The sequence below is a fragment of the Oncorhynchus keta genome, unplaced genomic scaffold, assembly GCF_023373465.1.
Source record: "Oncorhynchus keta strain PuntledgeMale-10-30-2019 unplaced genomic scaffold, Oket_V2 Un_contig_13850_pilon_pilon, whole genome shotgun sequence".
In the NCBI taxonomy this organism is placed as follows: Eukaryota; Metazoa; Chordata; class Actinopteri; order Salmoniformes; family Salmonidae; genus Oncorhynchus; species Oncorhynchus keta.
The window spans coordinates 167,501-190,868 of NW_026278400.1; the positions used below are offsets into that span (position 1 = coordinate 167,501).

Below are 23,368 nucleotides of genomic sequence, written 5' to 3' on the forward strand. Positions count from 1 at the left end.
GGAGGTGGAGGAGGAGGAGGTGGTAGAGGAGGTGGAGGTGGAGGATGAGGTAGAGGAGGAGGTAGAGTTAGAGCAGGAGGTTGAGGAGGAGGAGGAGGTGGAGCAGGGCGTGGAGGAGGAGAAGGAGTTGGAGGTAGAGCAGGAGGTTCAAGTGGAGGAGGAGGTAGAGCAGGAGGTTGAGGTGGTGGAGGAGGTGGAGGAGGAGGTGGAGGAGGAGGAGGTATAATTGGTGGAGGAGGTGGAGCAGGAGGTGGAGGGAGTAGAGGGAGGTACGGAGGGTGTAGTATGTACCAGTGATGAGGAGGGAGTAGAGGGAGGTATGGGGGTGTAGTATGTACCAGTGATGAGGAGGGAGTAGAGGGAGGTATGGAGGGTGTAGTATGTACCAGTGATGAGGAGGGAGGTATGGAGGTATGGAGGGTGGAGGTATGAGGAGTAGGAGGGTAGTATGTACCAGTGATGAGGAGGGAGTAGTGGGAGGTATGGAGGGTGTAGTATGTACCAGTGATGAGGAGGGAGTAGAGGGAGGTATGGAGGGTGTAGTATGTACCAGTGATGAGGAGGGAGTAGAGGGAGGTATGGAGGGTGTAGTATGTACCAGTGATGAGGAGGGAGTAGAGGAGGTATGGAGGGTGTAGTATGTACCAGTATGGAGGAGGGAGGTGAGGAGGAGGTGGAGGGTAGTATGTACCAGTGATGAGGAGGAGTAGAGGGAGGTAGGAGTTGGAGGTATGGGTAGTATGTACCAGTGATGAGGAGGGAGTCAGAGGGAGGTATGGAGGTGTAGGTACCAGTGATGAGGAGGAGGAGGTATGGAGGGTGTAGTATGTACCAGTGATGAGGAGGAGGTATGGAGGGTGTAGTATGTACCAGTGATGAGGAGGGGTAGAGGGAGGTATGGAGGTGTAGTATGTACCAGTGATGAGGAGGGAGAGGGAGGTATGGAGGGTGTAGTATGTACCAGTGATGAGGAGGGGTAGAGGGAGGTATGAGGGTGTAGTATGTACCAGTGATGAGGAGGGAGTAGAGGGAGGTATGGAGGGTGTAGTATGTACCAGTGATGAGGAGGGAGAGGAGGGAGGTATGGAGGGTGTAGTATGTACCAGTGATGAGGAGGGAGAGAGGGAGGTATGGAGGGTGTAGTATGTACCAGTGATGAGGAGGGAGGGAGGTATGGAGGGTGTAGTATGTACCAGTGATGAGGAGGGTAGAGGGAGTATGGAGGGTGGAGGTGATGGAGGTATGGAGGGTGTAGTATGTACCAGTGATGAGGAGGGAGTAGAGGGAGGTATGGAGGGTGTAGTATGTACCAGTGATGAGGAGGGAGTAGAGGGAGGTATGGAGGGTGTAGTATGTACCAGTGATGAGGAGGGAGTATGGAGGTATGGAGGGTGTAGTATGTACCAGTGATGGAGGGAGGTATGGAGGGTGTAGTATGTACCAGTGATGAGGAGGGGTAGAGGGAGGTATGGAGGGTGTAGTATGTACCAGTGATGAGGAGGGAGTAGAGGGAGGTATGGAGGGTGTAGTATGTACCAGTGATGAGGAGGGTGTATGGAGGAGGTGTAGTATGTACCAGTGATGAGGAGGGAGTAGAGGAGGTATGGAGGGTAGTATGTACCAGTGATGAGGAGTGATGAGGAGGGTACCAGTGATGAGGGGAGGTATGGAGGGTGTAGTATGTACCAGTGATGAGGAGGGAGTGAGGAGAGGGAGGTATGGAGGGTGTAGTATGTACCAGTGATGAGGAGGGAGTAGAGGGAGGTATGGAGGGTGTAGTATGTACCAGTGATGAGGAGGGAGGAGGTATGGAGGGTGTGTAGTATGTATGTACCAGTGAGGGTGAGGAGGGAGGAGGGAGGGAGGTATGGAGGGTGTAGTATGTACCAGTGTGATGAGGAGGGAGTATAGAGGGAGGTATGGATGGAGGGTGTAGTATGTACCAGTGATGAGGAGGGAGTATGGAGGTATGGAGGGTGTAGTATGTACCAGTGATGAGGAGGGAGTAGAGGGAGGTATGGAGGGTGTAGTATGTACCAGTGATGAGGAGGGAGGTATGGAGATATGGAGGGTGTAGTATGTACCAGTGATGAGGAGGGAGGTATGGAGGTATGGAGGGTGTAGTATGTACCAGTGATGAGGAGGGAGGTATGGAGGTATGGAGGGTGTAGTATGTACCAGTGATGAGGAGGGAGTATGTACCAGTGATGGAGGTATGGAGGGTGTAGTATGTACCAGTGATGAAGATGGAGGTAGAGGGTGGAGTACCAGTGATGAGGATGGATGGATGGGTGTAGTATGTACCAGTGATGAGGAGGGAGTAGAGGGAGGTATGGAGGGTGTAGTATGTACCAGTGATGAGGAGGGAGTAGAGGGAGGTATGGAGGGTGTAGTATGTACCAGTGATGAAGATGGAGGTATGGAGGGTGTAGGAGGTATGGATGGAGGGTGTAGTATGTACCAGTGATGAGGAGGGAGTATGGAGGGGAGGTATGGAGGGAGGTGGAGGGTGTAGTATGTACCAGTGATGAGGAGGGAGTAGAGGGAGGTATGGAGGGTGTAGTATGTACCAGTGATGAGGATGGAGTAGAGGGAGGTATGGAGGGTGTAGTATGTACCAGTGATGAGGAGGGAGGTATGGAGGTATGCAGGGTGTAGTATGTACCAGGGATGAGGAGGGAGGTGAGGATGGAGATATGGAGGGTGTAGTATGTACCAGTGATGAGGAGGGAGTGATGAGAGGGGGAGGTATGGAGGGTGTAGTATGTACCAGTGATGAGGATGGAGTAGAGGGAGGTATGGAGGGTGTAGTATGTACCAGTGATGAGGAGGGAGGTATGGAGGTATGGAGGGTGTAGTATGTACCAGGGATGAGGAGGGAGGTATGGAGGTATGGAGGGTGTAGTATGTACCAGTGATGAGGAGGTATGGAGGTATGGAGGGTGTAGTATGTACCAGGGTGTAGTATGTACCAGTGATGAGGAGGGAGGTATGGAGGTATGGAGGGTGTAGTATGTACCAGTGATGAGGAGGGAGGTATGGAGGGTGTAGTATGTACCAGTGATGAGGAGGGAGTAGAGGGAGGTATGGAGGGTGTAGTATGTACCAGTGATGAGGAGGGAGGTATGGAGATATGGAGGGTGTAGTATGTACCAGTGATGAGGAGGGAGGTATGGAGGTATGGAGGGTGTAGTATGTACCAGTGATGAGGAGGGAGTAGAGGGAGGTATGGAGGGTGTAGTATGTACCAGTGATGAGGATGGAGTAGAGGGAGGTATGGAGGGTGTAGTATGTACCAGTGATGAGGAGGGAGGTATGGAGGTATGCAGGGTGTAGTATGTACCAGGGATGAGGAGGGAGGTATGGAGGGTGTAGTATGTACCAGTGATGAGGAGGGAGTAGAGGGAGGTATGGAGGGTGTAGTATGTACCAGTGATGAGGAGGGAGGTATGGAGGTATGCAGGGTGTAGTATGTACCAGGGATGAGGAGGGAGGTATGGAGGTATGGAGGGTGTAGTATGTACCAGTGATGAGGATGGAGTAGAGGGAGGTATGGAGGGTGTAGTATGTACCAGTGATGAGGAGGGAGGTATGGAGGTATGCAGGGTGTAGTATGTACCGGTGATGAGGAGGTAGGTATGGAGGGTGTAGTATGTACCAGTGCTGGGGTTAAGCTGGTGTCTTTAGGACTGGTCACTGTGTTGGCTTTAGGACTGGTCACTGTGTTGGCTTTGTTGTTCGCCTGTAAAAGCAAGTAGTGTAGAGGGAACATCACACATCACATCACATCACAAACCTGACCTGACCTGGGTCAACTTTTATTTAGCTTTTAGCCTTACCTGTTGTTGAAGGAATTTAATTCCACTGTTTTAATTCCCAATTAAAATTAAACACTCTGTCAATTCATAAGAATTTTTAAGACCCTTATTTTATAGGAATGGACAAAGCCCCGGTCTTAATGTCAAGTAACAGCCTTTATTCAAGAGAGTACTGAGTACATACACATTTTACCACAGAGCATAGACCCAAGGTCAGTCAGTGTAGATAAGCATTCTAGACAGTCTGGATTCATAGTTCATTCATTTGTACCAAGGAACAGACCGTCATTGTTCTAAACTCTTGACTACATTCACTACATTATATTCAATACTGGGAGCAAGAGAGAAAATTCATACATATACAGTAGCATAATAGTATTCGGATTAGCCAGTCCTGATTGAAATGTATACATAATTAGTCATCATTGATAAAGAATCCCTTAACACCTGTACAATGGAACCAACAGACATACAGTCAGTCCCCTGATGGTTTTATAGTGTATATAGATCCTACAGGGTTCAATAGACAGGACGATCTATACCAGAGTACTGAGAGAGCTCGGACACAGGGCTATCTATATCAGGGTACTGAGGCGGACTGACACAGGACTATCTATACCAGAGTACTGAGACAGGGCTATGTATACCAGAGTACTGAGACAGGGCTATCTATACCAGAGTACTGAGACAGGACCATCAGCACCAGAGTACTGACCAGAGTCTTGACACAGGACTATCTTACCAGAGTACTGCACAGGACTATCTATGCAGAGTACTGAGACAGGACTAATCAGCACCCTACTCCCTATGTTAGTGACACTGCTATCTATGTACTGAGAGGACTATCTATACCAGAGTACTGAGACAGGAATCAGCACCCTACTCCCTATGTTAGTGCACTGCTATACCAGAGTACTGAAGAGGCTATCTATACCAGAGTACTGACACAGGACTATCTATACCAATCTATACCAGGGCAACCTATCTATACTATGTTAGTGCACTGCTTTCTGCAGAGGGCTATCAATCAGCACCCTACTCTCTATGTTAGTACTGCTTTCTGCAGAGGGCTCTGACCAAAGGTAGTGTACTGAGAGTAGGGAAACAAAGGTACTGAGCCATTTGGAACGCACAGGCCCCAGCAACTCACCTTGCAGACGGCAATCAGCACCCTACTCCCTATGTTAGTGCACTGTTCAGCAGACTCTATGTTTGACTGCTGTAGAGAGGCCAAAGGAACTGCCTTCTGAAAGGATCAGCAATGAAGGAAGGAAGGATCAGGAAGGAAGGAAGCTTTCTGAAGGGCTCTGACCAAAGGAAGGAAGGAAACAAAGGAAGGAAGCTAACCCAGCAACTCAAGGAAGCCTTCTTGTTCAGCAGACTCTTGACTGCTGTAGAAGGAAGGAAGGAAGGAAGGAAGGAAGGAGAGAAGAAGACAGAAGAGAAGGAAGGAAGGAAGGAAGGAAGAGAGAGGGAGAGAGGGAGGAAGAGAGAAATAGAGAGGAAGGTTAACACCAGTGTTTCTCACAGAGGCAGACAGCCTCCATAATGCAACAGGGCTGTGTTCATTAGACTCAAAACAAGAGGAAACGTTTTGAAACAACAACTAAATGGTTGAATCTGTCAAATGACAGAGACAAGTTTCCTTGTGTTTCTAAACGTTTCAAATATACAGTGGTATTAAAGGCATGGTATTAAAGTCATGGTATTAAAGTCAGTATTAAAGTCAGTATTAAAGTCAGTATTAAAGTCAGTATTAAAGTCATGGTATTAAAGTCAGTATTAAAGTCATATTAAAGTATTAAAGTCAGTATTAAAGTCATGGTATTAAAGTCATGGTATTAAAGTCAGTATTAAAGTCAGTATTAAAGTCAGTATTAAAGTCAGTATTAAAGTCATGGTATTAAAGTCAGTATTAAAGTCAGTATTAAAGTCAGTATTAAAGTCAGTATTAAAGTCAGTATTAAAGTCAGTATTAAAGTCATTGTATAAAGTCAGTATTAAAGTCAGTATTAAAGTCATGGTATTAAAGTCATGGTATTAAAGTCAGTATTAAAGTCATGGTATTAAAGTCAGTATTAAAGTCAGTATTAAAGGTATTAATTAAAGTCAGTATTAAAGTCAGTATTAAAGTCAGTATTAAAGGTATTAAAGTCATGTTATAAAGTCAGTATTAAAGTCAGTATTAAAGTCAGTATTAAAGTCAGTATTAAAGTCAGTATTAAAGTCAGTATTAAAGTCAGTATTAAAGTCAGTATTAAAGTCAGTATTAAAGTCATAAAGTATTAAAGTCAGTAATAAAGTCAGTATTAAAGTCAGTATTAAAGTCAGTATTAAAGTCAGTATTAAAGTCAGTATTAAAGTCAGTAATAAAGTCAGTATTAAAGTCAGTATTAAAGTCAGTATTATATCAGTATTAAAGTCAGTATTAAAGTCATGGTATTAAAGTCAATATTAAAGTCAGTATTAAAGTCATGGTATTAAAGTCATGGTATTAAAGTCAGTATTAAAGTCAGTATTAAAGTCAGTATTAAAGTCAGTATTAAAGTCAGTATTAAAGTCAGTATTAAAGTCATGGTATTAAAGTCAGTATTAAAGTCATGGTATTAAAGTCAGTATTAAAGTCAGTATTAAAGTCAGTATTAAAGTCAGTATTAAAGTCAGTATTAAAGTCAGTATTAAAGTCAGTATTAAAGTCAGTATTAAAGTCATGGTATTAAAGTCAGTATTAAAGTCAGTATTAAAGTCATGGTATTAAAGTCAGTATTAAAGTCATGGTATTAAAGTCAGTATTAAAGTCAGTATTAAAGTCAGTATTAAAGTCAGTATTAAAGTCAGTATTAAAGTCATGGTATTAAAGTCATGGTATTAAAGTCAGTATTAAAGTCATGGTATTAAAGTCAGTATTAAAGTCATGGTATTAAAGTCAGTATTAAAGTCATGGTATTAAAGTCAGTATTAAAGTCAGTATTAAAGTCAGTATTAAAGTCAGTATTAAAGTCAGTATTAAAGTCATGGTATTAAAGTCAGTATTAAAGTCATGGTATTAAAGTCAGTATTAAAGTCATGGTATTAAAGTCAGTATTAAAGTCATGGTATTAAAGTCAGTATTAAAGTCAGTATTAAAGTCAGTATTAAAGTCAGTATTAAAGTCATGGTATTAAAGTCAGTATTAAAGTCAGTATTAAAGTCAGTATTAAAGTCATGGTATTAAAGTCAGTATTAAAGTCAGTATTAAAGTCATGGTATTAAAGTCAGTATTAAAGTCAGTATTAAAGTCATGGTATTAAAGTCATGGTATTAAAGTCATGGTATTAAAGTCATGGTATTAAAGTCAGTATTAAAGTCAGTATTAAAGTCATGGTATTAAAGTCAGTAATAAAGTCATGGTATTAAAGTCAGTATTAAAGTCAGTATTAAAGTCAGTATTAAAGTCAGTATTAAAGTTATGGTATTAAAGTCATGGTATTAAAGTCAGTATTAAAGTCATGGTATTAAAGTCATGGTATTAAAGTCAGTATTAAAGTCAGTATTAAAGTCATGGTATTAAAGTCAGTAATAAAGTCATGGTATTAAAGTCATGGTATTAAAGTCATGGTATTAAAGTCATGGTATTAAAGTAATGGTATTAAAGTCATGGTATTAAAGTCAGTATTAAAGTCAGTATTAAAGTCAGTATTAAAGTCAGTATTAAAGTCATGGTATTAAAGTCATGGTATTAAAGTCAGTATTAAAGTCATGGTATTAAAGTCATGGTATTAAAGTCAGTATTAAAGTCAGTATTAAAGTCATGGTATTAAAGTCAGTATTAAAGTCATGGTATTAAAGTCATGGTATTAAAGTCAGTATTAAAGTCATGGTATTAAAGTCAGTATTAAAGTCAGTATTAAAGTCATGGTATTAAAGTCATGGTATTAAAGTCATGGTATTAAAGTCAGTATTAAAGTCATGGTATTAAAGTCAGTATTAAAGTCAGTATTAAAGTCAGTATTAAAGTCAGTATTAAAGTCATGGTATTAAAGTCAGTATTAAAGTCATGGTATTAAAGTCATGGTATTAAAGTCAGTATTAAAGTCAGTATTAAAGTCATGGTATTAAAGTCAGTATTAAAGTCATGGTATTAAAGTCAGTATTAAAGTATTAAAGTCATGGTATTAAAGTCAGTATTAAAGTCAGTATTAAAGTCATGGTATTAAAGTCATGGTATTAAAGTCAGTATTAAAGTCAGTATTAAAGTCATGGTATTAAAGTCAGTATTAAAGTCATGGTATTAAAGTCAGTATTAAAGTCATGGTATTAAAGTCATGGTATTAAAGTCAGTATTAAAGTCATGGTATTAAAGTCATGGTATTAAAGTCAGTAATAAAGTCATGGTATTAAAGTCATGGTATTAAAGTCAGTATTAAAGTCAGTATTAAAGTCAGTATTAAAGTCATGGTATTAAAGTCATGGTATTAAAGTCAGTATTAAAGTCATGGTATTAAAGTCAGTATTAAAGTCAGTATTAAAGTCAGTATTAAAGTCAGTATTAAAGTCAGTATTAAAGTCATGGTATTAAAGTCAGTATTAAAGTCATGGTATTAAAGTCAGTATTAAAGTCAATATTAAAGTCATGGTATTAAAGTCATGGTATTAAAGTCATGGTATTAAAGTCATGGTATTAAAGTCAGTATTAAAGTCAGTATTAAAGTCAGTATTAAAGTCAGTATTAAAGTCATGGTATTAAAGTCAGTATTAAAGTCAGTATTAAAGTCATGGTATTAAAGTCATGGTATTAAAGTCATGGTATTAAAGTCAGTATTAAAGTCATGGTATTAAAGTCATGGTATTAAAGTCAGTATTAAAGTCATGGTATTAAAGTCAGTATTAAAGTCAGTATTAAAGTCAGTATTAAAGTCAGTATTAAAGTCAGTATTAAAGTCAGTATTAAAGTCATGGTATTAAAGTCATGGTATTAAAGTCATGGTATTAAAGTCAGTATTAAAGTCAGTATTAAAGTCAGTATTAAAGTCAGTATTAAAGTCAGTATTAAAGTCATGGTATTAAAGTCAGTATTAAAGTCAGTATTAAAGTCAGTATTAAAGTCATGGTATTAAAGTCAGTATTAAAGTCATGGTATTAAAGTCAGTATTAAAGTCAGTATTAAAGTCAGTATTAAAGTCATTAAAGTATGGTATAAAGTCAGTATTAAAGTCATGGTATTAAAGTCAGTATTAAAGTCATGGTATAAAGTCATGTTATAAAGTCAGTATTAAAGTCATGGTATTAAAGTCAGTATTAAAGTCAGTATTAAAGTCAGTATTAAAGTCAGTATTAAAGTCATGGTATTAAAGTCAGTATTAAAGTCAGTATTAAAGTCAGTATTAAAGTCAGTATTAAAGTCAGTATAAAGTCAGTAAAAGTCAGTATTAAAGTCAGTATTAAAGTCAGTATTAAAGTCATGGTATTAAAGTCAGTATTAAAGTCAGTATTAAAGTCATGGTATTAAAGTCAGTATTAAAGTCATGGTATTAAAGTCAGTATTAAAGTCAGTTTAAAGTCAGTATTAAAGTCAGTATTAAAGTCAGTATTAAAGTCAGTATTAAAGTCAGTATTAAAGTCATGGTATTAAAGTCATGGTATTAAAGTCAGTATTAAAGTCAGTATTAAAGTCAGTATTAAAGTCAGTATTAAAGTCATGGTATTAAAGTCATGGTATTAAAGTCAGTATTAAAGTCATGGTATTAAAGTCAGTATTAAAGTCAGTATTAAAGTCAGTATTAAAGTCATGGTATTAAAGTCATGGTATTAAAGTCAGTATTAAAGTCAGTATTAAAGTCAGTATTAAAGTCAGTATTAAAGTCAGTATTAAAGTCATGGTATTAAAGTCAGTATTAAAGTCAGTATTAAAGTCATGGTATTAAAGTCAGTATTAAAGTCAGTATTAAAGTCAGTATTAAAGTCAGTATTAAAGTCATGGTATTAAAGTCAGTATTAAAGTCAGTATTAAAGTCATGGTATTAAAGTCAGTATTAAAGTCAGTATTAAAGTCAGTATTAAAGTCAGTATTAAAGTCAGTATTAAAGTCAGTATTAAAGTCAGTATTAAAGTCAGTATTAAAGTCAGTATTAAAGTCAGTATTAAAGTCAGTATTAAAGTCAGTATTAAAGTCAGTATTAAAGTCAGTATTAAAGTCAGTATTAAAGTCAGTATTAAAGTCAGTATTAAAGTCAGTATTAAAGTCAGTATTAAAGTCATGGTATTAAAGTCAGTATTAAAGTCAGTATTAAAGTCATGGTATTAAAGTCATGGTATTAAAGTCATGGTATTAAAGTCAGTATTAAAGTCAGTATTAAAGTCAGTATTAAAGTCAGTATTAAAGTCAGTATTAAAGTCAGTATTAAAGTCAGTATTAAAGTCAGTATTAAAGTCAGTATTAAAGTCAGTATTAAAGTCAGTATTAAAGTCAGTATTAAAGTCAGTATTAAAGTCATGTTATAAAGTCATGTTATAAAGTCATGTTATAAAGTCATGATATTAAAGTCATGGTATAAAGTCATTGTATAAAATCATTGCATGCATCTGCATTGTCATGCTACAACATATTCTACATATAGTATATACTACATGAAGTATTCTGTGGATGTGAATGTACTATATTCACTATTCATAATATACTGCATATATAATGTATATATACTACATTATGTATTCTGTGAATGTGAATGTACTATATTCACTATTCATAACATACTGTATATATTCTATATGATGCATTATATACTATATATATACTATATATATATACACTACATGAACTATTCTGTGAATTTACTATATTCACTATTCATAATATACTGTATATATACTGTGTATATACTACATGAAGTATTCTGTTGATGTGAATGTACTATATTTACTATTTATAATATACCATGTACATACTGTATATATACTAGATGAAGTATTCTGTGAATGTACTATATTCACTATTCATAATATATTGCATATATACTACATGCAGTATTCTGTGGATGTGAATGTACTGTATTCACAACATCCTGTTTATATACAGGGCATTCGGAAAGTATTCAGACCCCTTCACTTTTTCCATATTTTGTTAGGTTACACTCTTATTATAAAATGTATTACATTTCAAAAATCCTCAGCAATCTGCACACAATACCCCATAATGGCAAAGTGAAAATAGGTTTTTAGAAATGTTTGCACAAATGTATCAAAAATGATAAACAGATGCCGTATTTACATCAGTATTTAAGTAGACCTTTTGTTATGAGTCTCCAAATTGAGTTCAGGTGCATCCTGTTTCCGTTGATCATCCTTGAGATGTTTTTACAACTTGATTGGAGTCCACCTGTGGTACATTCAATGGATTGGACATGTGGAAAGGCACCCACCAGTCTATATAAAGGTCCCACAGGTGACCGTGCATGTCAGAGTAAAAACCAAACCATGAGGTCTGAAGGAATTGTCTGTAGAGCTCAGAGACAGGATTGTGTGGAGGCACAGATCTGGAGAAGGGTACCAAAACATTTCTGCAGCATTGAAGGTCCCCAAGAACACAGTGGCCTCCATCATTCTTAAATGGAAGAAGTTTGGAACCACCAAGACTCTTCCTAGAGCTGGCCGCCCGGCCAAACTGACCAATCGGCGGAGAAGGGCCTTGGTCAGGGAGGTGACCAAGAACCCGATGGTCACTCTGACAGAGCTCCAGAGTTCCTCTGTGAAGATGGGAGAAACTTCCAGAAGAACAACCATCTCTGCAGCACTCCACCAATCAGGCCGTTATGGTAGAGTGGCCGCCAGTCCTCAGTAAAAGGCACATGACAGCCCGCTTAGAGTTAGCCAAAAGGCACCAAAAGGACGCTCAGACCACAGGAGAAACAAGGTTTCAGTTGTTTTTTTAAACATACATGTTTGCTTTGTTATTATGGGGTATTGTGTGTAGATAAACAACCATTAAATCATTTTAGAATAAGGCTGTGACGTAACAAAATGTGGATAAAGTCAAGGGATGTGCATACTTCCCAATGCAATGTGTGTGTGTATATATATATATACATATACTACATACATATATATATATATACATATACTACATATATATATATACATACATATATACATACATATATATATATATACATATATACATATATATATACATACATATACTACATACATATATATATACATACATATATACATATATATATACATACATATATACATATATATACATACATATACTACATACATATACTACATACATATATACATACATATACTACATACATATATATATATATACATATATACATATATATATACATACATATACTACATACATATATATATATATACATATATACATATATATATACATACATATACTACATACATATATATATACATACATATACTACATATATATATACATACATATACTACATATATATACATACATATACTACATACATATATACATACATATATATATATATACATACATATACTACATACATATATATATACATACATACTACATATATATATACATACATATACTACATACATATATATATATATACATATACTACATATATATATACATACATATACTACATACATATATATATACATACATATATACATATATATATACATATACATATATACATATATATACATACATATACTACATACATATACTACATACATATATATATATATACATATACTACATATATATATACATACATATACTACATACATATATATATATACATACATATACTACATATATATATACATACATATACTACATATATATACATACATATACTACATACATATACTACATACATATATATATATATACATACATATACTACATACATATATATATACATACATACACTACATATATATATACATACATATACTACATACATATATATATATATACATACATATACTACATACATATACTACATATATATATACATACATACACTACATATATATATACATACATATACTACATACATATATACATATATACATACATATACTACATACATATACTACATATATATATACATACATATACTACATATATATATACATACATATACTACATATATATACATACATATACTACATACATATACTACATACATATATATATATATACATACATATACTACATACATATATATATACATACATACACTACATATATATATACATACATATACTACATACATATATATATATATACATACATATAATACATACATATACTACATACATATATATATATATACATACATATACTACATACATATATATATACATACATATACTACATACATATATATACATACATATATATATATACATACATATACTACATACATATATATATACATATAATATATATACATACAAATATATATATACATACATATACTACATACATATACTACATACATATATATATATATACATACATATACTACATACATATATATATATACATACATATACTACATACATATATATATACATACATATACTACATACATATACTACATACATATATATATATACATACATATACTACATACATATATATATATATATATACATACATATACTACATACATATATATATACATACATATACTACATACATATATATATACATACATATACTACATACATATATATATACATACATATACTACATATATATATATACATACATATACTACATATACATAATACATACATATACTACATATACATATATACATACATATACTACATACAGATATATATATATACATACATATAACATACATATATATATACATACATACATATACTACATATATATATATACATACATATACTACATACATATATATATATATACATACATATACTACATACATATATATATATACATACATACATATACTACATACATATATATATACATACATACATATACTACATATATATATATACATACATATACTACATACATATATATATATATACATACATATACTACATATATATATATACATACATATACTACATATATATATATACATACATATACTACATACATATACTACATATATATATATATACATACATATACTACATACATATATATATACATACATACACTACATATATATATATACATAGATATACTACATACATATATATATATATACATACATACATATACTACATACATATATATATATACATACATATATACATACATATATAAGATATACATACATATACTACAGGACATATATATAGATACATACATGTACTACAGCATATATATATACATACATATACTACATACAGGAGGATATATATATACATACATATACTACATACATATATATATATATACATACATATACTACATAGGGGATATATATATACATACATAGTTACATATATATATATATACATACATATACTACATACATATATATATATACATACATATAATATAGGGGAGGAGATATAGAAAATACATACATATACTACATACATAATATATACATACATATATTACATATATATATATATACATACATATACTACATACATATATATATATATACATAAAACATATATACATACATATATATATACATACATATAAACATATGATATATATACATACATATACTACATACATATATATATATATACATACATATACTACATACATATATATATATATACATACATATACTACATACATATATATATACATACATATATTACATATATATATATATACATACATATACTACATACATATATATATAAATACATATACTACATACATATATATGTATAATATATACATACATACATATATATAATATATATATACTATATATATATATTCAACATATATATATATATATATATAATACTGATATATATAATACATATACTACATTCACTAATGTACTATTATAAAATCAAGATGTCTTAAAAGGAATTTTAACACTAAGGAGTCGAACCAAACCAAGATGTACTGAGCCGGCCTGGACGCATCCTCCATAGTTACTGTAACCGTGCCGACAAGAGACAATGTGACAAGAAAATATCCGAGCCAGCACAGTTTGGTTGGGAAGGCCCGATATTGTGTGAAAGGGGTATAAGAGTACCGACAAAAAGGGTGTGACATGAGGCCCTGGCCACTGATTGGCTGACAGAGAGGAAGTGACATGAAACACTGGCCACTGATTGTCTGACGGAGAGGATGTGAGTTCTTACCTCGAGGGTACCACATCCCAAAGAAAGGACGTAAAGAAATATAAAAACAATTAAAAGAAGAAAATTATTAATTGTAAAGATCAAATAAAATCAGATTATTTAATTCTAAAGAAAAAAACATGAATCAAAATAACTGCAAAACAGACAGATATGGGTAGTAAAGTGAAATTACTGAAGGAGTTTTCACACAGAGAGAGAGACAAGAGAGAGAGAGAGAGAGAGGAGAGAGAGAGAGAGAGAGAGAGAGAGAGAGAGAGAGAGAGAGACAGAGAGACAGCGAGGAGAGAGACAGAGAGAGAGAGAAGGAGAGACAGAGAGAGAAGAGGTAGAGTCTCTAGAGAGAGAGACAGAGAGAGAGAGAGAGACAGAGAGACAGAGAGGGAGAGAGACAGAGAGACAGAGAGAGAGACAGAGGGAGAGAACAGAGAGAGAGCAAAGGACAGAGAGAGACAGAGAGAGAGAGATCGAAGAACAGAGAGAGAGAGAGAAGGACGTACCTGAGAAGTTTTTTGTTACCAGCAGAGTGGTCAAAATGGCTCCCTAAAATTGTGGAGGGGACAGAAAGAAAGGAGGGAAGGATGGAGAGAGCAGAAAAGAGGAGGGGAGGAGAGAGCAGAAAAGAGCAAGGGAGGAGAGAGCAGAAAAGAGGAGGGGAGGAGAGAGCAGAAAAGAGGAGGGGAGGAGAGAGCAGAAAAGAGGAGGGGAAGAGAGAGCAGAAAAGAGGAGGGGAGGAGAGAGCAGAAAAGAGGAGGGGAAGAGAGAGCAGAAAAGAGGAGGGGAGGAGAGAGCAGAAAAGAGGAGGGGAGGAGAGAGCAGAAAAGAGAAAAGAGGGGAGGAGAGAGCAGAAAGAGGAGGGAGGAGAGAGCTCTAAAGAGGAGGGGAAGAGAGAGCAGAAAAGAGGAGGGGAAGAGAGAGCAGAAAGAGGATCAGGAGACAGCAGAAAAGTCTCTAGGGGAAGGAGAGCAGAAAAGAGGAGGGTAAGAGAGAGCAGAAAACTGGAGGGGAAGAGAGAGCAGAAAAGAGGACTGAAGGACTGATCAGAAAACAGGAGGGGAAGATAGAGCAGAAAAAGAAGGAGGGGAAGAGAGAGCAGAAAAGAGGAGTGGGAGGATAGAGCAGAAAAGAGGATTTCAACAGCAGAGCAGTAAAAGAGGAGGGGCTGATCAGAGCAGAAAAGAGGAGGGGAAGAGAGAGCAATTCACTAATTAAAGATTTTTAGAAAAGAGAAATGCTAATAAAAAGAGAGAAGAAGAACAGCAGTGGTACTATAGTCTCTACTGAAGGACTGATCATTTCAACAGCAGTGGTACTATAGTCTCTACTGAAGGACTGATCATTTCAACAGCAGTGGTACTATAGTCTCTACTGAAGGACTGATCATTTCACCAGACAACAGCAGTGGTACTATAGTCTCTACTGAAGGACTGATCATTTCAACAGCAGTAGTACTATAGTCTCTACTGAAGGACTGATCATTTCAACAGCAGTGGTACTATAGTCTCTACTGAAGGACTGATCATTTCAACAGCAGTGGTACTATAGTCTCTACTGAAGGACTGATCATTTCAACAGCAGTGGTACTATAGTCTCTACTGAAGGACTGATCATTTCAACAGCAGTGGTACTATAGTCTCTACTGAAGGACTGATCATTTCAACAGCAGTGGTACTATAGTCTCTACTGAAGGACTGATCATTTCAACAGCAGTGGTACTATAGTCTCTACTGAAGGACTGATCATTTCAACAGCAGTGGTACTATAGTCTCTACTGAAGGACTGATCATTTCAACAGCAGTGGTACTATAGTCTCTACTGAAGGACTGATCATTTCAACAGCAGTGGTACTATAGTCTCTACTGAAGGACTGATCATTTCAACAGCAGTGGTACTATAGTCTCTACTGAAGGACTGATCATTTCACCAGACAACAGCAGTGGTACTATAGTCTCTACTGAAGGACTGATCATTTCAACAGCAGTGGTACTATAGTCTCTACTGAAGGACTGATCATTTCACCAGACAACAGCAGTGGTACTATAGTCTCTACTGAAGGACTGATCATTTCAACAGCAGTGGTACTATAGTCTCTACTGAAGGACTGATCATTTCAACAGCAGTGGTACTATAGTCTCTACTGAAGGACTGATCATTTCAACAGCAGTGGTACTATAGTCTCTACTGAAGGACTGATCATTTCAACAGCAGTGGTACTATAGTCTCTACTGAAGGACTGATCATTTCAACAGCAGTGGTACTATAGTCTCTACTGAAGGACTGATCATTTCAGACAACAGCAGTGGTACTATAGTCTCTACTGAAGGACTGATCATTTCACCAGACAACAGCAGTGGTACTATAGTCTCTACTGAAGGGCTGATCATTTCACCAGACAACAGCAGTGGTACTATAGTCTCTACTGAAGGACTGATCATTTCAACAGCAGTGGTACTATAGTCTCTACTGAAGGACTGATCATTTCAACAGCAGTGGTACTATAGTCTCTACTGAAGGACTGATCATTTCAACAGCAGTGGTACTATAGTCTCTACTGAAGGACTGATCATTTCACCAGACAACTGCAGTGGTACTATAGTCTCTACTGAAGGACTGATCATTTCAACAGCAGTGGTACTATAGTCTCTACTGAAGGACTGATCATTTCAACAGCAGTGGTTTATAGTCTCTACTGAAGGACTGATCATTTCAACAGCAGTGGTACTATAGTCTCTACTGAAGGACTGATCATTTCACCAGACAACAGCAGTGGTACTATAGTCTCTACTGAAGGACTGATCATTTAAAACCAGACAACAGCAGTGGTACTATAGTCTCTACTGAAGGACTGATCATCATGGTACAAGTCAGCAGTGGTACTATAGTCTCTACTGAAGGACTGATCATTTCACCAGACAACAGCAGTGGTACTATAGTCTCTACTGAAGGACTGATCATCAGGACAGCAGTGGTACTATAGTCTCTACTGAAGGGCTGATCATTTCACCAGACAACAGTGGTACTATAGTCTCTGAAGGGCTGATCATTTCAACAGCAGTGGTACTATAGGACTGAAGGACTGATCATTTCAACAGCAGTGGTACTATAGTCTCTACTGAAGGACTGATCATTTCACCAGACAACAGCAGTGGTACTATAGTCTCTACTGAAGGAATCTCAACAGCAGTGGTACTATAGTCTCTACTGAAGGACTGATCATTTCAACAGCAGTGGTACTATAGTCTCTACTGAAGGTGGTTCAACAGCAGTGGTACTATAGTCTCTACTGAAGGACTGATCATTTCACCAGACAACAGCAGTGGTACTATAGTCTCTACTGAAGGACTGATCATTTGCCCCTGACAACAGCAGTGGTAACCATAGTTCTACTGAAGGACTGATCATTTCAACAATAGTGGTACTATAGTCTCTACTGAAACTGATCATTTCACCAGACAACAGCAGTGGTAATAGTCTCTACTGAAACTGATCATTTCACCAGAAACAGCAGTGGTACTATAGTCTCTACTGAAGGGATCATTTCAACAGCAGTGGAATAGTCTCTACTGAAGGACTGATCATTTCAACAGCAGTGGTACTATAGTCTCTACTGAAGGACTGATCATTTCACCAGACAACAGCAGTGGTACTATAGTCTCTACTGAAGGACTGATCATTTCACCAGACACAGCAGTGGTACTATAGTCTCTACTGAAGGACTGATCATTTCAACAGCAGTGGTACTATAGTCTCTACTGAAAGGACTGATCATTTCAACAGAAGCAGTGGTAATAGTCTCTACTGAAGGACTGGTCATTTCACCAGACAACAGCAGTGGTACTATAGTCTCTACTGAAGGACTGATCATTTCAACAGCAGTGGTACTATAGTCTCTACTGAAGGGCTGATCATTTCACCAGGGACAATAGTGGTATATAGTCTCTACTGAAGGACTGATCATTTCACCAGACAACAGCAGTGGTACTATAGTCTCTACTGAAGGACTGACAGCAGTGGTACTATAGTCTCTACTGAAGGACTGATCATTTCACCAGCAGTGGTACTATAGTCTCTACTGAATACTGAATTTCACCAGACAACAGCAGTGGTACTATAGTCTACTGAAGGACTGATCATTTCACCAGCAGTGGTACTATAGTCTCTACTGAAGGACTGATCATTTCAACAGCAGTGGTACTATAGTCTCTACTGAAGGACTGATCATTTCACCAGACAACAGCAGTGGTACTATAGTCTCTACTGAAGGGCTGATCATTTCAACAGCAGTGGTACTATAGTCTCTACTGAAGGACTGATCATCACCAGACAACAGCAGTGGACTATAGTCTCTACTGAAGGGTCATTTCAACAGCAGTGGTACTATAACTGAAGGACTGATCATTTCACCAGAAACAGCAGTGGTACTATAGTCTCTACTGAAGGACTGAGAGACAACAGCAGTGGTACTATAGTCTCTACTGAAGACTGATCATTTCAACAGCAGTGGAGTCTCTACTGAAGGACTGATCATTTCACCAGACAACAGCAGTGGTACTATAGTCTCTACTGAAGGACTGATCATAGACAACAGCAGTGGTACTATAGTCTCTACTGAAGGACTGATCATTTCAACAGCAGTGGTACTATAGTCTCTACTGAAGGGCTGATCATTTCACCAGACAACAGCAGTGGTACTATAGTCTCTACTGAAGGACTGATCATTTCAACAGCAGTGGTACTATAGTACTGAAGGACTGATCATTTCAACAGCAGTGGTACTATAGTCTCTACTGAAGGACTGATCATTTCAAAGCAGGTGGAAAGGGGGTGAGACAGAGAAGGGTGTGTGCTTGCTACATCCCAAAGAATGCCCTATTTTAAAAAGGCACTGCTCTTTTTATTAAAGGATATTTATTGTGATTTTCTTTTTGACAATAATAATAAACAGAAACAGAACCGTAGAATTAAATAACAAATGAACAAAGTCTTTTAGATTTCTATGGGCCTTGTAGTAATGCACGGAATAGGGAATAGGTATAGGGAAGAGGTATAATGAATAGGGTATCAGGAATAGGGTATAGGGAATAGGGTATAAGGAATAGGGAATAGGAATAAGGTATAGGGTATAAGGAATAGGAATATGGAATAAGGTATAGGGTATAAGGAATAGGGTATAAGGAATAGGAATATGGAATAAGGTATAGGGTATGGGGTATAAGGGCGGCAGCGTACCCCAATGGTTAGAGCGTTTAGTAACCGGAAGGTACTAGTCCAAATCTGTCGTTCTGCCCCTACAGGCAGTTAACCCACTGTTACGTCATTTAATAAGAATATGTTCTTAACTGACTTGCCTGGTTAAATAAAGGTAAAATTAAAATAAATAAAAAAATGGGAATAGTATAAGGAAACTCATTCATAGGAATAGGGGAACTGCCCTAGTGGTATAGGGAACCCAAAGGGTATGAATAGAGTATAGGGTATAAGGAATAGAGGAATAGAGTATAGGGCAGGAATAGGGTAATGAATAGGGAATAGGAATAATGAATAGGGAATAGGGTATAGGGTATAATGTAAGGAATAAATAGGTACAGGGTATAAGGTATAGGGTAAAGGTATAGGGAATATACAGGAATAGGGAATGGTTACCTTTAACTTAGTGGGAATAGGGATAGGAAATATATAATAGGGAATAGAGTTCTGGGTATACAGTAATAACATAGGGAATAGGGTATAAGGAATAGAGTTCTGGGTATACAGTAGTGCATAGTGAGGGAATAGGGAACCTAAGGAATAGGGTATCAGGAACAGGGAATAGGGTATATAGGAATAGGGGATTACAGGGGAATGTATATAGGAATAGGGTACAGGAAATAGGGAAAAGTATAGGGAATAGGGACTTTACTAGGGAATAGGTAATGAAATATGGTATAGGAATAGGAATAGAGCTCTGGGTATTCAGGCATAGTATAGGGAATAGGGTATATGAATATGGAACAGGAACAGGGAATAGGGTATAAGGAATAGGAATAGGGAATCATGAATAGGACCAGGGTACAGGAATAGGTATAGGGTATAAGGAATAGGGATAGGATACAGGAATAGGGTAAATATAAGGTATAGGGAATAGGGTATAGGGAATAGAGTACAGGGAATAGGGAAATGGGAAGAGAATAGGGTATAGGGAATTTATATAGGGACTCTGGGTATACAACATAGTATCTGAGGTATCAGGACCAGGGTATAATGACAGACAGTATAGGGAATAGAGTATAGGGAATAGAGGTATAGGGAATAGGGTATAGGGAATAGACACATCCCTCTGATTCAGGACCAGACAACCTTTGAATAGGAACAGTGAGAGTACATGAAAGAGATATAGGGAATAGGGTCAGACAACCCTCTGATAGGGAACCTTCTGATAGGGAATAGGGTATAGGGAATAGGGTATAGGGAATAGGGTATAGGGAATAGGGTATAGGATAGGGTAGTGAAGGAGAGACACATCCCTTGAGTTTCTGAATAGAACAGAGGACAGTGAAAGAGGAGTGTTACCTTGGGTTTCTGAATAGAACAGAGGACAGTGAAAGAGGAGTGTTACCTTGAGTTTCTGAATAGAACAGAGGACAGTGAAAGAGGAGTGTTGAGAGTTTTCTCCTGGCGTTGAACTTCTTCAGACACTCCACAGTCTCCTGTCTGTGCATCATGGAAGCTACAGTGGACCGTTGCTGCAGACAAGAGAATGTCATGTTTACTGCTCATTTTATATTGTGTTTTTTCTTCACTTTTGTATATTATCTACTTCCACTTGCTTTGGAAATGTTAACAACATGTTTCCCATGCCAATAAAGCCCCTTGAATGTAGTTGAATTGAGAGAGAATGTTATGTTATACAGGGGATCCCATTGAGACCTCGGGTCTCCGTGAGGACAACAATTCCAATAATCAATATGATCAATACAATAAACAACACAAATATTTAAACTACAAGATACAGTAACAGATACATATACATTAAATTACATTTAATCAAAACTATTACAAATCTGATTAGGGGTTTAAACTGCCCTAGTGGTACAGGGGAACCCAAATCTCAGTGAACTCATTCATCATTAGGGGTTTTAAACTGCCCTAGTGGTACCAGGGAACCCAAATCTCAGTGAACTCAATCATCATTAGGGGTTTTAAACTGCCTTAGTGGTCGGGAACCCAAAAGAGAGAGCTCAAACTAAAAGAGGATTTACCTTTAACTTAGTGGAGACAAGAGGACCTCAAGAGTTAACCAACACTTATATTGGTTTACTTCAACTGGGAAGTTTGTAAACAAAGTGGGAGTAATGAAGAGATCTGTGGGACTTTACTGAGGGACCAGACAACCTTCTGATTCAGGACCAGACAACCCTCTGATTCAGGATGTAGTGACGAGTAATGAAGAGATCTACGGACTTTACTGAGGGACCAGACAACCCTCTGATTCAGGACCAGACAACCTTCTGATTCAGGATGTAGTGACGAGTAATGAAGAGATCTACGGGACTTTACTGAGGACCAGACAACCCTCTGATTCAGGACCAGACAACCTTCTGATTCAGGATGTAGTGATGAGTAATGAAGAGATCTACGGGACTTTACTGAGGGACCAGACAACCCTCTGATTCAGGACCAGACAACCTTCTGATTCAGGATGTAGTGATGAGTAATGAAGAGATCTACGGGACTTTACTGAGGGACCAGACAACCCTCTGATTCAGGACCAGACAACCCTCTGATTCAGGATGTAGTGATGAGTAATGAAGAGATCTACGTGTGTGTGAGGACCAGACAACTGTCCCTGTGATTCAGGACCAGACAACCTTCTGATTCAGGATGTAGTGTGTGTAATGAAGAGATCTACTGGTGAGGGACCAGACAACCCTCTGAGCAGGACCAGACAACCTTCTGATTCAGGATGTAGTGACAGTAATGAAAATCTACTTCTTTACTGAAGGGACCAGACAACCCTGATTCAAATGTAGTGATGAACTAGCTCCTCAGTCTGTTTTTTGTGTGACAACCCTCTGATTAATGTTTCAGACAATGTGATTCAGGATGTGTGTGTGTGTGTGTGTGTGTGTGTGTGTGTGTGTGTGTGTGTGTGTCTGTGTGTGTGTGTGTGTGTGTGTGTGTGTGTGTGTGTGTGTGTGTGTGAGATCTGTGTATGTGTGTGTGTGTTGTGTGTGTGTGTG

At 36.9% G+C, this 23,368-nt stretch overlaps 1 protein-coding gene across 1 annotated transcript in view; it reads right to left on the bottom strand.

Annotated features, from left to right (window-relative positions):
• The window catches only part of LOC127918252 (calcium/calmodulin-dependent protein kinase type II subunit delta-like), a 79,286-nt gene that overhangs the window by 41,114 nt on the left and 14,804 nt on the right, over positions 1–23,368 (bottom strand). The window contains exons 7-10 of the mRNA XM_052501561.1: positions 21,789–21,871; positions 15,650–15,693; positions 5,174–5,209; positions 3,659–3,720 (exon numbers count right to left, since the gene is read on the bottom strand). Of these exons, the coding sequence (XP_052357521.1) occupies positions 3,659–3,720; positions 5,174–5,209; positions 15,650–15,693; positions 21,789–21,871 (225 nt within the window). The remainder of the gene's footprint in view (positions 1–3,658; positions 3,721–5,173; positions 5,210–15,649; positions 15,694–21,788; positions 21,872–23,368) is intronic.